The sequence below is a fragment of the Arvicanthis niloticus genome, chromosome 4, assembly GCF_011762505.2.
Source record: "Arvicanthis niloticus isolate mArvNil1 chromosome 4, mArvNil1.pat.X, whole genome shotgun sequence".
NCBI classification, from domain to species: Eukaryota; Metazoa; Chordata; class Mammalia; order Rodentia; family Muridae; genus Arvicanthis; species Arvicanthis niloticus.
This window is the reverse complement of record NC_047661.1, coordinates 94,544,210-94,560,789: the sequence shown is the minus strand read 5'-3', so window position 1 is coordinate 94,560,789 and position 16,580 is coordinate 94,544,210. Positions and strand designations below refer to the sequence as shown.

The 16,580-nt window shown below is 42.6% G+C and overlaps 1 protein-coding gene across 2 annotated transcripts in view; it reads right to left on the bottom strand.

Annotated features, from left to right (window-relative positions):
• Positions 1-4,331: 4,331 nt before the first annotated feature.
• Positions 4,332-16,580, bottom strand: part of Dbt (dihydrolipoamide branched chain transacylase E2) — a 33,208-nt gene continuing 20,959 nt past the window's right edge. The window contains exons 6-12 of one of the 2 annotated variants that reach the window (XM_076933166.1): positions 13,939-14,155; positions 13,448-13,614; positions 10,227-10,304; positions 8,042-8,233; positions 7,852-7,923; positions 6,038-6,246; positions 5,231-5,289 (exon numbers count right to left, since the gene is read on the bottom strand). In XM_076933166.1, coding sequence (XP_076789281.1) covers positions 6,079-6,246; positions 7,852-7,923; positions 8,042-8,233; positions 10,227-10,304; positions 13,448-13,614; positions 13,939-14,155 — 894 coding nt within the window. In that variant the 3' untranslated portion in view covers positions 5,231-5,289; positions 6,038-6,078. Of the gene's footprint in view, positions 6,247-7,851; positions 7,924-8,041; positions 8,234-10,226; positions 10,305-13,447; positions 13,615-13,938; positions 14,156-16,580 lie in introns of both variants that reach the window. The other variant, XM_034500021.2, reaches the window with a different exon arrangement.

Sequence of the window (16,580 nt, the reverse complement as noted above, 5' to 3'; positions counted from 1 at the left end):
TCACAGGCAAGGCTGAGAATAGCAAGAATCATGTGGGGCTTCTGTGCAAAGGTTCAACTGATAATGTGTGTTCCTACACACATTATCATTCCAGGAAACTCTTTGGGAAAACCATTTCTTTTTAAATTTAATTTTATTACCATGTGTGTGGGGGGTGGCGGGTTGTGTGCATATATGGCTGTGAGCCACATACATGCAGTGCCCTGCAGGCCAGAACATGTTGGGTCCCCTGGAACTGTAGTTATAGATGGTCATATGCCATCAAATGGATGCTGGGAAGTGAAGCTGGGTCTTCTGTAGGAGCAAGTGATCTTAAGCGCCGTATCATCTCTTCAGCCCCATGGAGGGAGAACTATTTATAAGTGCCAGAAAAGGATTCTTTCTAAAAGTCCATCCACTTTTTGAGACTGACAGATCTTACATACATAACAGAATGTGATGGATCTATTGGAAGCAAAGCAACTTCAAAATACACTGATGTGCAATAGGACAAAAACCCTGCCTTGAACTAAAAGCCCCAAGGCTTCAGATGAATGAACAAGGAAGGTGTAACGAGGAACTCCATCTGTGTTGCACCTAAGCTTCAGTTTCAGAGCGAGCATGCTGGTGATTGACTCAAGCCCTGTCCATCCCCTTCTGCTATCTGGTACACTCCCAAGCCTGGGGCTTCAGACTTAATTAACTTTCCATTTTTTATCTCTCAGCTGCCATAGACAGGACCTAATTCATGTCCCTAGGAACTATACATTCAGCCAGGTGACAGTGGAACACACTTTTAATCCCAGCACTCCAGGGAAGCAGACACAGGCAGATCTCTGTGAGTTTGAGGCCAGCCTGGCCTACAGAGCTAGTTCTAGGACAGCCAAGGCTATACAGAGAAACCATGTCTTGAACCCCCTCCCACCAAAAAATGAGAATTATACACTTAGTTTTTAAAGTTTGTACACATCTGTACACAGACAAAAATTTAAATGGTAACAAACCTCATTGTTGCATTGTGTCTACACACACACACACACAAACACACACAAACACACACACAATGCTTTGGTGCTGTGCTAGAACACAGGATCTTGTCGTATGCATGGCAAGCATTCTTTTTGTTTTTTAAAGGTTTATTTATTTTATTTATATGAGTACACTGTAGCTGTCTTCAGATACACACCAGAAGAGTACATCAGATCTCATTACAGATGGTTGTGAGCCACCATGTAGTGGCTGGGAATTGAACTCAGGACCTCTGGAAGAGCAGTCAGTGCTCTTAACTGCTGAGCCATCTCTCCAGCCTTTGGCAAGCATCCTTACCACTGAGCTACATCCACAGCACTATACAACTATCTGTTATCATGGTCAGTTAGCATATATTGTTTTTACAAAAATAATGGGTTTCATTGAGTGTCCTCAGTAGAGACCAACCTAGTCTACATGAGACCCTGGAGACAGAGACAAAAAGAGACTGAGATATTTATACCCAGATTGTTTTTCCAAAAGTTATATTAATGCACACTTCCTACCAGAGGATGCAAGTGTTTCCATACCATTCTCAACACGATCCTCCTGCATCAGCCAGAGCGCTAGGATTACAGACATGTACCGCCATACTGGATTTTACACGGCGATTCATGCACTTAACCGAGCTACATCCCAGCCCTTTCCCATATGTTGAAGGAGGTATGAAGTACTGCACAGGAAATTAAAAAGAGATGTCCATTCTGCTTTATATTGCTGGGCCACTATGGAAATAATTAATCTTTCCCAAGAAAATTAGTATGAATCATGTAACACTGTTTTCTGATATTGGCCTAACTTCTGAGAAAATTTTATGATCCATTTCAAAAAAAAAAAAAAAAAAAAAAAACTACCATTATTTTTTTCACATTCCCCAAAAAACACTATGGAGAATATTTGTCATTCACAACTGAAAGTTTATCTTCACATGCTCTAGAAATATCATTCTGCCGGAGATGAGACACACTTCATTCGTCTGTTTAGTTTTCTCTTCCTTTTTCTTTCTTTAAAGATTTATTTCAGGTATGTATGAGTGTGTCACCTGCGTGTACGTCTGCAGTGCCCACAGAGGTCAGAAGATGGCATCTGATTCCCTGGAACTGGAGTTACAGATGGATATGAGCCATCCCGTGGGTGGCTGGGAAACCAGCCTGGTCCCGTTGCTAGAGCAACAGATATTCTTAACAGCTGATCCATCTCTCCAGACCCTAGTTCTTATTTTATTTTTCAGGTGAGGGTCTTTCTGCATTGCTCTGGTTGGTCTGAAGCTCCAGAGCTCATCTGTTCTCAGCCTTCTACACAGCTAGGACCATGGGTGCAAGCCTCCAGGCTGCCTTTTATGATCATGTGTAATATGCACAAACCATATGAGAAACAGTACAGTCAGGGTTTTTAAATGATGCGTTCGGGAGCTGGAATGCTGGCCGGGGCTAAGAAAGCACACACTGCCCCGAGACACCATCCACTCCATTACATTTCTGCAATTTCTTTTTATAATCTTGGTCTTTCTGGACTTACAATGTTTTTAGGCCTATTGTGGAAGCATCCCGAACCAAACTTCAGGTTAAACAGTTTGCAGCCTGGTATAACAGTACTTACTTGAGGGGACGATGATGGAGGCCACTCATGCTAACTGTTGAAAGGAGACTGCCTCAACCTACCCAATACGAGGAATCCCCTCCCTACCTTTGCCCAGCTTCCCCGCCCCCTGTATAACCTGTTCTCTTATCTTTTTTTTTTTCCCCCTGATAATTTCCTTTCTAGTTGCTGTCAGAACCTAAATTCTTGCTGTCCACTTGCTCTCATTCCCTTTCTCTGGTCTTGTCTCACCACCAGCGACAGCTGTTGCCTGGGCTTTGAGTTATAACATTCCACATGGCACTACACATGGCACTTCGTAAAGCCTGATATAGACGGCCACTTCATACCAGAGCTATGTGTTCATGTCATGCTTCAGCTGGCTTTTGTGGTTTTCTCTGGACTGTCGTCTTCATTTTATTTTACTTTATTTATTGGCTAAGATTCCACAAAAGAAGTACACATGGAAAAAGATCCGCCAAGAACTTGGCTGGAGGATTTTTGAAGCCTTGGAGTAGAGTAGGTCCTGTTATGGGGTCAGATGGTTTGTCAAGTAGGATTGGAGTTAAGGAAATGACCCAATCCCAATTTTTCCAAAAGCATGTGTAGGAAAGGAACAAAACCCTAGCCTTCTGTTTATATTTTTCTTGCTCTAACAAAATAGTTGAGATTGGGTAACTTTTTAAAGAACACAGTTTTACTCTACAGTCCAGGAAATTCAAGCTAGTGTCCACGTCTGGTGAGGGCCTTTCTGCTGTATCACATCATGGTGGAAGACATCACAGGAGAGAAAGCAAGAGAGAGAACGCACAGATTCAAGTCCTATAACCTGTGTCAATCCAGTCACAAAGGTGGTGCCTTATGACTTAAGCATCTGGCCTTCCAGTGCTTTGCATCTGGGATTACCAACATGTCACAACGGGGTCAAAGAATGACAGACAGTCAACAATGGCAGAGAGCCTTTTACCTCAATAGAGTTTTGTTACCTGGATTGTTCTTGGACACAATTCCGTGCCACTTGCAACACATATTTGCATTCAATTTATAAGCCATGTTTATACTTGTTGAATGTCGAAACAGCTATAGATAGTACCCTACCGAGTAAAAGGACATGTCCTCAGTGTGCCCTGAGTCTGGATATGGCTTTCTGCCTTGCTTTTGTGCTTTCTCAGATATAATGTATAGTATATGCCAGGTAATTGTGTTTATATTGGTCTGTCCTGAGAAAGTTCTGGAAAAGGGCTGCTCTGTTACTATTTAGTATGTGTTTACTGGTGTTTATTTACATGTGTTTTTGAACTCAAACCTTCCTTGGATCATTGCTTTCTTTGTTGTATTTGTGTATAAAAGTACACCGAAAGTAAAGCTGTCTACAGCATTTAACTGTAACCTACCTGTTCTTTAATATCCTCAAATCCCAGATCTCACAGACAGAACTGCATAGGTCAACTAAAGCTGACACCCAACACCACATGCTTTTGGGGAGACACATTGAAACGCAACAACCACAGTAGGCACTGACTAGGTGGGCCAGTGAGACAGCTCAGCAGGTAGAGGCTGCCGGCTGAAAGAGAGAAGCAAGTTCCATGGGTTGTCCTCTGACCTTCATATACTCACTATGGCATACATGCACCCACCCCCACAAAATGGTAAATATATATATATATATATATATATATATATATATATATATACACACACACACACACACACATACAGTGAACTGCTATGAAGGCATACAAATATAATATGGAACTGTTTATTGACATATAAAGGTATCCATAATATAAGGATAAATTTAAAAAATCAAATTATAAAATAGTAGATACATTATCTCATTTTTATAAAAGAATACTTATCTATGTATATAGATACATATATCAGAATGTTAACAATGTTTAGATGATAGGTAACAGTGTGTTACTCTCCCTGCTATCTGTAGTTTTCCTTCTTCCGGTAAAGTCTCACTATGTGACCTAACATGGCCACGTGCCATGGGTCTTCCTGCCTCTGCCTCCCAAGTGTGGGGATTACAGGCCTATGGACACAGTGCCTGTTCTGAATTCGTTTTCTTTTGTTAATTTTCTTTATGTAAAAATAATGGGTTTCATGATGTGAATTTCGAATCAAACAGCACTTACTAAATTTATAATGTAGTTCCATTTTTGGAAAAAAAATCAAGTAGGCATTAAAGTGACCCTTTTTTCTCCTGCCACAAAACCATCATTTAAATAAGTAATTTTGTCATGATATATTTAATTAGACAATATTAGAAGGAAAAAAAAAACCTCAAGCCTAGATTTCAAAATACTGAATTTAATTTTTTTTTTTTTTTTTTTAAATACAAGGTCTCTCTGTAGCTCTGGCTATCTGGAAACTCACTCTGCTGGCCTCAAACTCACAGAGATCCACTTGTCTTTGCTTCTTAAGTGCTGGGAATAAAGACTTTCTCAGCCTTGAATTAGATTCATCCTGACGCTATGTGACTAAAGTAGACCTTGTAAAAGATAACCATTAGTAGCACTTCTGTATGAAGTGATGCTGTGCCCGTGGTTTCCCATTGTATGAAGTGATGCTGTGCCCGTGATTTCCCATTGGCTGTTTTCATTCATGCTTCTACTGAGAGACGGGAGAACAGAACAGATTCCAAGTCCTTTTCTCATGTTCAGTTAAACATCAATGGAATCAAAAGGAAATCAATCTCTAAGTATTAAAAGAGAAAAAGTCAGTGATGATATACTTACGGTATTTTACATCACAAAGTGAGTTTGCAAAGTCAAGTATTTCTCAGCAAGATGCCAAAGCATTACCACAGCTCTAGACATCTGTTTATACATTCTAAATATTTACTTTTAACAACCTTTTTGGTTGTAAACTATCATTAGTTCTAACTAATATCTTCCTTATATGTCCCCCTTTCAAGAATGCTAATTTATAGCTATACGACGTTTATAGATGATATTTTACATGTAAGGCAAGAAGATATGTCTCATAAGTTGAAGAGATAAACAGAATTGCACTCGTTTTGTACAACAGTTACCTTGATCGTAGGGAAATGAAAATATATTTGTATATAAATTCCTTTCCCCAATTAAGTATAATTTAAAAGTTTCATTTAAAAAATCAGCTAAAAATTAAAAAGAAAGAGGGCAAGTACCACATGTGTACCACTACTCGCCAGTGAGTGACATTAGTGGCATTTAGTGACATCAGTTTTGTTTTGTTGCTTGTTTCAACTCACTGACACAAAGATCTCAGCACCATAATGGAAGTCTCCCTCTGACTCACACAATGTGATACCCAGAAGAACCATTACCCACCGCTCCTTTTCAGCAGAAAACCTAATGCATCAGTGATAAATACTGTGCCTCAGAGCCCTAACAAGCAGCACAAACCATTTCTAATGCAGCTGTAACCAGCATCCGTGCTGGCTCAGCTAGATCTCACATACTCTTTGGAAATGCGAAAAGTTCACGGATGTCCTGTTCGCCGTTATTTCAGATCCAGCAGCATAAACGCTGGGTTTTCTAAGTAGGATTTCCACAAATTAGAGAAACGTGACATGGTGGCACCATCGATGACCCTGTGATCAGCTGACCAGCTCACATTCATGATCTGAGCTTTATAAACGTCTCCTTTCTCGTCAAATCGAGGGAGAGCCTAGAAATAATGGAGAACAAGAAGTAAACAAGGGTAAACTTTCATCACTCACAGTGGAGGGAAAACCTGGCCACAGTGGTATCAGGTTTAGAAAACACCCCTCCCTGCCAACGAGTGGGCATCTGCTGGGGCTTCTGAAAATGCTGCCTCCTATTTTCCCTGACCTAGAGAGGTCACATCTTAAGCTTTAATTTCTTCAAGGGGTCTCCTGCCCCACATATAATATTTACATTACATTTTATCCAGATTTCAAATAGTTAGCATTTATTAATCACCGTGTGCTATGACTCTTACAGAAAAGAGAACTGAGACAAGGAAAAGTACCTGGACTCCTCGCTGAAGGCAGCAAGGACACTCGACAAGGAGCTGGGGCATGATGGGAGTGTGAGAGGAACAGAAAGCCAGTCTGATAACTACTGTGGGAGAGAGGCGGGAGACGTGGTCACTGCCAGAGCAGGAGACAGACAGCATGTCCTGAGAGGCAGGGTTCTCCAGCTTATAATGAAAATCCCAAGCCATGATGGTCATTTTGAAAAACATACACGAGGGCTTTGGGAGTAGTGCTTTGATAGAGTTTTCGCCTATTAAAACTCTTTGGCATCTTTAGTATCAAGAAGCAAATGGTAAAAAAGCAAAATGTACATTAAAAATTAGCTATTGGAGCCACAGAAATGGTTCAGCTCAGCAGCTAAGGACAGTTGCTGAGCCAGTATGAGGACTAGTATTCAGATCCCAGCACCTAGGCAGTAACCTGGGTGTGATTGATCCTATACACACATGTAACCTCAGCACAGGACAGGTAGGAACAGAAGGGCGGCTCAGGCTTGCTGGCTGCCAGCCTAGCCAAAAGTCTCAAGCTCCAGGTTCAGCAAGAGATCATGGGTCAAAGGAACAGGTCACTGGTGCAGAGTGACAGAGAGGAACACCCACACACTTTAGCCTCTGAACACGCGCGCGCGCGCACACACACACACACACACACACACACACACACACACACAGAGGGGGGGGGAAGAGGACAACAAGAACCCTTAGTTATTAATAACTAAGAAATATACAAAATGTAAGTTCTAATTAATTAGATGTAATAGACAAGCCTGGCAAGATGGCTCAAAAGATAAAGGTGCTTGCTGCCAAGCCTCATTACCTGAGTTTGAACCTTAGAACCCACATGGTAGAAGGAGAGAACTGATTCCTTAATTATCCACTGACCTCTATACAAGTGCTGTGGTTTGTGTGTGGAGCATCTCACACACACACACACACACATACACACAGTATCATAACCCTGTATCCTAACACACACACACACACACAGTGTCATAACCCTGTATCCTAACACACACACACACCAAGAGATCAGCATTTTGCCAGGCGTGGTGGCATACACCTGTAATCCCAGCAGGTGAACAGCGTGGTAGGAGGACCCAGAATCTGAGCCAGCTAGGACTGCACAGTGACCTCTGATCTAGTTCAAGAGAAGGAAGGAAAGGGTGTACTGAGCTAACTTTCGCAAATGTAAACCACAAAGTGCAACACTGAGTCGTCTTCATGTCCAGTCTTCCAACTTACTGCCACTGTCCTGCAGTTCGTCACTACACATACCTTAATCGCTCCCAGGGCACCGATGGCTACTTCGGGTGGCAATATCACTGGCTTGGCATAGGTTCCACCAATCTAAGAAGAATGGGAAAATTTAGCATTCAGGGAATGCCTGATAGATTACAACTTGTATTTTATTGGAACATGATCAGAAATTCAAGTTACACTTGTAACTATAAACAGCATGACTTACTGATCCAATGTTGGAAAGAGTAAATGTCCCTCCCGTAAGGTCTGTGGTACTGAGCTGACCAGAGGAGCCCAGTTTCTGGAGGCGGTTCAGTTCCATGGCAATCTCAAATACAGAGCGTACCTGAACATTCTTCACATTGGGGACAATCAACCCCAGCTCAGTATCCATTGCTATCCCAATGTTGTGAGAAGCCTAGGAAGTAAAAAATTATCCAGTAGGACTTTAAAAAAAAAGATTTATTTACTTATTTATTTTATATGAATACACTGTAGCTGTTTTCAGACACCAGAAGAGGGCATCAGATCCCATTTCAGATGGTTGTGAACTACTATGTGATTGCTGGGAATTGAACTCAGGACCTCTGGAAGAGCAGTCAGTGCTCTTAACCACTGAGCCATCTCTCCAGCCTCCAGTAGAACTTTTAATATATAAGTTTACAGCAAAGAAAAGATAAACTCTGCTGCCTTCTAAAACAAAGATACCAAACTACTTTGCCAAGCTAGTGTAGGGTGTGCTGTAATCTGAATATTCCGGGGGCTGAGGAAGAAGAGTGATGGCTTGAAGCCTGCTTGTGCCATATGGCAAGATCTTATCTTAAAAGACCAAAAGGTCAAAAAATAAAAGTCACTATTTTCACTAGACTGGAAGTAACTTGGAAAGAATGGTCTGAGGGACGAGAGAGCAGTGGGCACAGGCGCTGGCTGCCCACCTGAGTGCACACGCCAGGATCCATGCAGAGAAGGAAGAGAGCACTGACTCCCTGCATTGTCCTGGCTTCCACATGTGTGTCTTGACACCAGTGTCCTCCTCACCTCCTCACAATAAAATAAATGTAAAATAAACGAAGTAACTTAACCAAACTTAAAAGATTGTTTTAGAAGACATATAGTATTGGGTTAAGGTAATATATGCAAAAGAATGAAGCGTCACAGACGGGAGCATCACACGGCTCTGTAACAATCAAAGTATTTGCCAGTAGGTCACTGATTAAATAAATGACCATATCATATCTATTGATTTATGATGATATCTGTACTATTTAAATGAAAAAGAAAAGAGCAAACTGAAGAAAAATATGTGTTACTTTAAATGAATTTGTGGAAGACTATCATTGTGAGCTGAGGCCACAGGATTGAAGGCAAACATTTTCTCTAAGTTTTTAAAGCAAGCTACATTTACTTAGGAAGGATTAAGATGAAAATAAGCAGCCCATTGTACTAGGCACACGGCAGTGGCTTTGACCCAGTCCCTACACTACCTAAGTGCACCTTTCATCTCTGTGCTTTGGTGATGCTGTCTGCGTCAGCACTACCACTGAGCTACCTCCTTGAACCCGCCTAACCTAACCACGAGCTGAGTATTGCTAAGGAGATGTCAATATAGGAATTAACATGGCAAGAATTTTGTCTTGAACTTTCACTCCAAACTGAAGACCTCACTCAACCTGGCTCCAAATGTATTACTTAAAAAAAAAAAAATTACTATGAATTACTCTCTTTTGGGCTGGAGAGATGGCTTAGTGGTTAAGAGCATTTGCTGCTCTTCCAGAAGACCCAAATTAACTTCCCAGTACCCACATCAGGACACTCACCACAGTCTATCAGGAGAACCGAGGTCTCTGGCCTCCAAGGCACCTGAGCTCATGGGCACATACCACATGCAGACATACACACCTACCTATACAGACTTTAAAAAAAAATTGCTCTCTTTCTTAAATGTCCAGAAATTTAATCTTGAGAGGTGATTCTTTTGGGAAGTTGAGTAGGGTGGGTAACTTCACTGCTTCACATTTTTATAGTTCCCCTTATTTGTTTATTTGTTTGTTTATTATTTTGGTTTTTCAAGGCAATGTTTCTCTGTGTAGCCCTAGCTATCCTGGAACTCTCTCTGTAAACCAGCATGGCCTCGAACTCACAAAGCTTCACCTGTCTCTGCCTCTCAAGTGCTGGGATTAAAGGCGTGCACCACCACCAGGAGTTCTGCTTCTTTAAATGGGAAATCAACAAGACTTTAAAAGGGAAGACTGCATACCTGAACAAAATCATTAAACAGCGAAAGCCAAGCCAATAGACCGAACTTAAGTTTAATGGCTTATGCTATACCTTTCTTTCCTGTCTGAAAAAGGGTCATTGTTTGGGTATCCTATCTTCTATTAAATCAAGGACTTTCAAAATGTGTGACCAACCTTGTAGGTGATGTTCTGGCAGTTTTCATCCACAGAGGCATTAAGGATCGGAAACTGTAGGAGTCCCAAAGAAGCAGCCTGTCGAAGGAAAGATAATTAGCCATGAACACTCTTGCCTCACACAGGCATGGAGGACTGGAGGTAATAGAAGGGACACGAGCAGAGGGGAAGAGAACTCTGATCCGCAGCCACGTGTACCCAGCTTTATCATGTCTGAAATCTCTTACCTCCAACAAAGGCGAAGCGAGGCTTCCCTAACCACAGAGAAACAAACGATACAATGGGCAGGTCACGTCACTTGCAAACAGGAAGGGGATTTTCAAAATAACCATGCAGGCTGCCTCAATTCCAAGTGATTTCCTCACTCACATGTAGATTTAGATTTTTATGAGGAGCAAGACCATAGTTCAAAAATAGGCTCTGAATTCAAACACCAAAAGGCGGGTGGGCCATTTCTCTGTGTAGAAGGCAGTGATTTCAAAGTGACCATTAGAGGCCAGTGTTCCATGGGTGCCCTTGGGCTAGACAAGGGCAGAGCTGGCCGAGCCCACCTGCTGGCACACATTCCTGCTTGCCCCCTTCAATCTCTCCCCTGCTCTCTAAACTTCCTTTGTCTTCATATCATTCTCTCCTGCCACATGCTGACTTCCCTAATTGTAAAATGTGCCCCTGATCCTAAATGTTTATCACATCCTTTGCTTCACATCACGATCTGACAAACAGGGTTAACACATTGCATTTGCCATACCTTCTGTTAAATTTCAAAGATAAATGTATTGTACACATATATGATATGGTTAAGGAATAAAAAAAACTGAATAATAATTTTTAAAAATTAAAACAGCAAAATAAAGATGTTTAAGGTTGTTCTTAAAAGAATCTTCTCTCCCACGTCCTGTCTAGTCCTGTTGAGTTCTTTACTTTTGTTGCATTAAATGTTACTTTACCTGGCTGGGGGTCTTGACAGTCCACCCCCAAATCAAATCTTTTACAAAGAGATGGTTTAGATAGAGATCTTTCACAGTGATTAGTGTAGTTACAACAGGCTGTGGTTATGGTGTCTCTTCACAGCAATAGAGCAGTGACTGAGACAGTCTGTTCTACATAAGCAAGTTCAGGACAGGCAGGAACTATTCAGACAGACTCTGTTTCAAACAAGAACAACAACAACAACCAACCAAACAAAAATCCACACCTAAAGTTATTCAAAAGTAGTACTGATGGAAATGGTGTTTTGAGTGTAATATTTTTTGCAAATGAAAATATGATATGTATATATCCCATATTTCATGCTTTGTGGTATTTTTAAAGGTTTTAAAATTTACATTTAAATTTAATGAAAATTGACAAAACTTATTTTTGAAAATACCAAGAGATTGTTCATTTGACTAGAACAATGAAGAAACACAGCGGTGAAAGAGACCCAGTTGTCAAAGAGCTAGTCTATCCTGCCTTCAAAAGGAGCCAGGCCTTTCCTGGGGAGGTGGAACGGGAGGGTCGGGAACAGAGGGTGGTGCTCTCTTACCAGTCTTCCCCTCAGTCCTCCTCTAACCCAGGGCCTTTCTCCAACAGTGCACCCCACACATTTCTGAACTGATTCCATATTGAAGATGTACAGACATTTGAAAGAGGAGGCCAGGTGAGATGGCTCAGGCCTGTAACCCCAGCACTTGGAAGGCTGGGGCAGGGCTGTGAGTTCGAGGCCAGCCTCTGCTATCTAGTGAAACTCTGTAGGAAAATTAACAAACAAAATAAAATAGAGAGAAGGAGGGGGGGGAAGGGGGGGGAGAAGGGAGGTATGGTGTCTGTGTGTGTGTGTGTGTGTGTGTGTGTGTGTGTGTGTGTGTGTAGGAAACCTGGTGGTATTTCAGGTAAAATTATATAATCCAGCCACTACGTGTATAGCTCAATGTGATTAAAGAGGGACTGGTTTTGGGAGACTGGAGGGGTAGCTAGCAGAGATTTGTATGCCACACTAAGGACTTGAGAAACCATCCTAAAGGCGCTGAAGGACTGTTGAAAAGAATCGGGAAATGATATAATTTGAGTGAAAGATGATTTGTCCTGGCTGACTGTGAAGAAACGGCAGGGGGAGCCATGCTGAATGAGAGGCCAGAGCAGACTAGAATGTGACTTTCCCTTCTGTTAATGTCCATGAGAAGATTCTCAACCTCTCTGAGGCCTAATTTTCTTCAGAGGAAATACTATCTACATGTCTGGAGCATGCTTACCCAAGCCTGACACTCACGAGCTGCTTTGCACTGGTTGTTAATGAGAATCTCACTGCCAGTGAATGGTCCGAGGACCCAGCACTGGAAACATTCTCAAAAGCCTCCTCCTGGACGTGCTGCATAGATGGAGATAAATACCCACCATGATGTGCAGCCACTTCATGTCTCTTTCCAGCTCAAACCAGAACTTCCCTCTTCCCTTTCAGGCTTTCCTCAACTGTCAGCACAGTTCTCTTCCTGGCTTCAAGTGGGGACGGCTCTGTGCTTAGGAGCATGAGCCGCTCCTACAGAGGACCCAAGTTAGATGACCCACAAGTGCCTGTTAACTCTGGTGCCAGGAGATCTCATGACACCCTCTTAGCCTCTGTGGGCACTTACTTACATGAACACACATATACATGTACACACACACACACACACACACACCCTTAAAAAATAAACAGCCAGGCATTATGCTATATGTTTTAGTCCTAGCAGTTGGGAGGCAGACACAGGTTGATCTCTGAGTTTGAAAACAGTCTACATCCTACGTTCCAGGCCAGCCAGGGATGATTGTGAAACTCTGCCTCAAAAACAAACAAACAAACAAACCTTGGGCTGGCAAGACAACTTGAGTTCAATCCCTGGTACTCACTCACATGGTAGAAGGAGAAAAGACACTCCTGCAAGTTGTTCTATTGAGTACACTGGGGCACACACACACAAATGTACACTCGTGCACATGCATACACACACTAAATAAATAGGTAAATGTAATTCAAACATAAAATAAATCTTAAAAACAGAGGTACGCAGATAAAAATAGGACACATTTCAATTGTGTAAATTCCTATGAAACAAAGAGATGGTGGGTTTAGACCTTTTTTTTTTCTAAGTGTGATGACAATGGCATAAAGTAGTATCTAAACACAAACCTTCTAACTGCTACATCTTTACAGAATGAAGTGGCACCGTCCCTCTGGGGCCTTGCTCGGCATGAGTGAGACTCACCTTTAAGAAGAAGGGCATGAAAGAGAGCTTGATTCCACGAGCCAGAGCAACAGGCTTCAGTTCTTCTCGAAGCTTCACCAGCTCCGTGAGGTCGATCTCATCACAATACCCAAAGTGGGGAATCTTCAGGGCTGCGGACATGGTCTTGACCATTGCTTTTTGGAAGCCTAGAAGAAACTCAATCAGTTTATATAATTCTGATAAGATTATCTTTTAATACAAAATAGAAAAACTGTACTACTGCATTATTATAATTTCATGATAAATTTGAAATTTTCTGTTAGTGAGAACTGAAAGTCAGGTGTGGTGGTTCAAGCCTTTAATCCCAGCGCTGGGGAGGCAGAGGCAGGAGGATCTCTGTGAGTATGAAGCCAGCCTGGTCTATATATCAAGTTCTAGGTCTACACAACATCATATGATGAACATGCATCTCCTGAGGTAATTCCCCCAAACAAATCATCACTGCTTCATATTTCTGCCATCACCGTTACCTGTTACAGGCTCCGTTCGGTCTTTGCCCGTGAATACTGGAGGCTTCGATATTGGAGTGGGGAAGGTCCTGTCTTTGGGCTGTGGTGGAGGTGGTGTGACTTCAGACTTTGGTGAGGGAGGCAGTATGGCTCCGGTCTGCCTTTCCAAAAAGCTGAGGATATCTTCTTTAAGTATTCTGCCATCTTTTCCTGAGCCAACAACTTCACTCAGCTTAATCTAAAACAGAACACGTTTTAACGTTAAAAATAAACCTACCATAAATGTCTAAAGATGGAGCAGAAAAGCTGGGCGGCGATGGCACATGCTTAGTCTCAGCACTTGTGAGGCAGAGGCAAGCAGATCTCTGAGTTCCAGGCCAGCCTGGTCTAAAGGAGTGAGTTCCAGGACAGCCAGGGCTACACAGGGAAACCCTGTTTTGAAAAACCAAAAGAAAAGATAAATAATTATAAAGAAGTGGAATCATTTAAAGGTGAAAGGTTTCCCAGTAAGTTTGCTTGAGGAACATTCTCATCATCTAATGCAGCCTCAGGACCTCTGTGTAAGCGGCTGTTACTTTCACACATCCTGTTGTTCGTTTGCCCACTGAAATCTCCAAGTCTCTAAGGCTCCCCATAATTGTTTGTCTCTTTGTTTCTCTCTCCAAAAGACAGGTCTCTCTGAATAGTTCTGGCTGGTCTGGAACTTACTGTGTAGATTAGGATGGCCTTGAACTCACAGAGATTCACCTGCCTCTGCTTCCTGAGGTGTGGGCCACCATGCTCTGCTTAATGTTTTCTTAAATAAGGTTTTGTTTCTTTATCCTGTGTGTCTTGTCTGCATGTATAGCTATGTACCATGTGTGTGTCTGGTGCCTAAAGAGGTCAAAATAAAGTACCACATCCCCTAGGACCAGAGCTACAGCAAGCTGTTGGCTGACATGTGGGTTTTGTGAATCAACTCTGGGTCTTCTGGAAGAGGGAGCTTCATCATTGAGTCATCTCTGACAGTCCTTCTCATAGAATTCTTATTGCTTATTAATGAAACTCACTATTTTGTGTATTTGGTATATATTTATTTCTAAAAGATATGAATGTGATAGGTTGCTGTACTGCCTGGTTTTGTGTGCCAACTTGACACAAGCTGGAGTTATCACAGAGAAAGGAGCCTCCCTTGAGGAAATGCCTCTATGAGATTCAGCTGTAAGCACTTTCTCAATTAGTGATTAAGGGTGGGAGGGTCCATTGTGGGTGGTGGCATCCCTGGGCTGGTAGTCCTGGGTTCTATAAGAAAGCAAGCTGAGCAAGCTAGGGAGAGCAAGCCAGTAAGTAACATCCCTCCATGGCCTCTGCATCAGCTCCTTCTTCCTGACCTGCTTTAGTTCCAGTCCTGACTTCCTTTGGTGATGAACAGCAATGTGGAAGTATAAGCTGAATAAACCCTTTCCTCCCCAACTTGCTTCTTGGTCATGATGTTTGAGCAGGAATACAAACTCTGACTAAGACAGTTGCCCAGCCCTGTTGCAATCAGAGAGGCTTCCTCTGGCCGTTGATAGGAGTGGGTGCAGAGACTCATAGCCAAACACTAGGTGGAAAGAGAGCCCGTATTGGAGATTTCCACCAGGTCCCTCCCCTGGGAACTAGGGAAACCCCACAGAAGACAGAGAGGAAAAAGTGTAGGAGCCAGAGGGGTCAAGGACACCAGGAGTACACGGTTCACAGAACCAACAAAGCAAGGCTCACAGGAGCTCAGAGACTGAAGCAGCAATCATGGAGCCCGCATGGTCTGCACTAGCCTTCCTCATATGTTACGGGTGTAAGCTTGGTATTTCTGTGGGCCTCCTAACAGTGGGAATGGGTGTGTCTGTGACTCTTTTCCCCTGCTCCAGGGATGCTTTTCCTCCTACTCGGTTGCCTTGCTGAGCCTTGATGTGAGGGTTTGTGTCTAGGCTTGTGGTATTTTGTTACACTGTGCTAGGTTGATGTCTCTGGGAGGCCTGCACTTTTCTGAAGGGAAATGAGGAGGAGTGAATCTGGGCTGGGGGGTTGGGGGATAACACGGACTGGGAGGGGAAACTGTGGTAGGCATGTATTGAATGAGAGAAGAATAAATTAAAAAACAAACAAAACAAAAAACAAAATTTGAATGTAAAGAAAAGCCACAGAGAAGCCAGATGTTATGGTAACCCAGGCTTATAATCTTACCATTTAGGAAGCAGAGGCAGGGGGATTGTGAATTTAAGGCCAGACTGGGCTACAATAGCAAGTGCCAGATGAGCCTGAGATACATAGCCTGTATTTCAAACTTCTCCCCTAAAATGGGCTAGGGGTGTAAATCAGTTTGTGGACCATCTGCCCTTGAGCACACAGGCAGAACGCATCACAGAGCACTCCTCTGAACAGTGTTCTTCCCATAAGCAGAACTGTACCAACATTTCCACAGTCCAATTACACATGTGCACAATACAAACTTTTGGGGTTTTCCCCCATGGTAACAACTACTTTTCTCAGAAATACTCTGCACCACTGAGCCGAGTGGGAAGAACTCAGCTGTGTACACAGAACTCCAGTCTCCCAGGTCTGCTGTTTACTTTGGGTTTAGACAAGGCAACACACCTCCCTGTCCTTTGTCACCAGCAACAGTGAGGATCCAAACACGCTGAAGG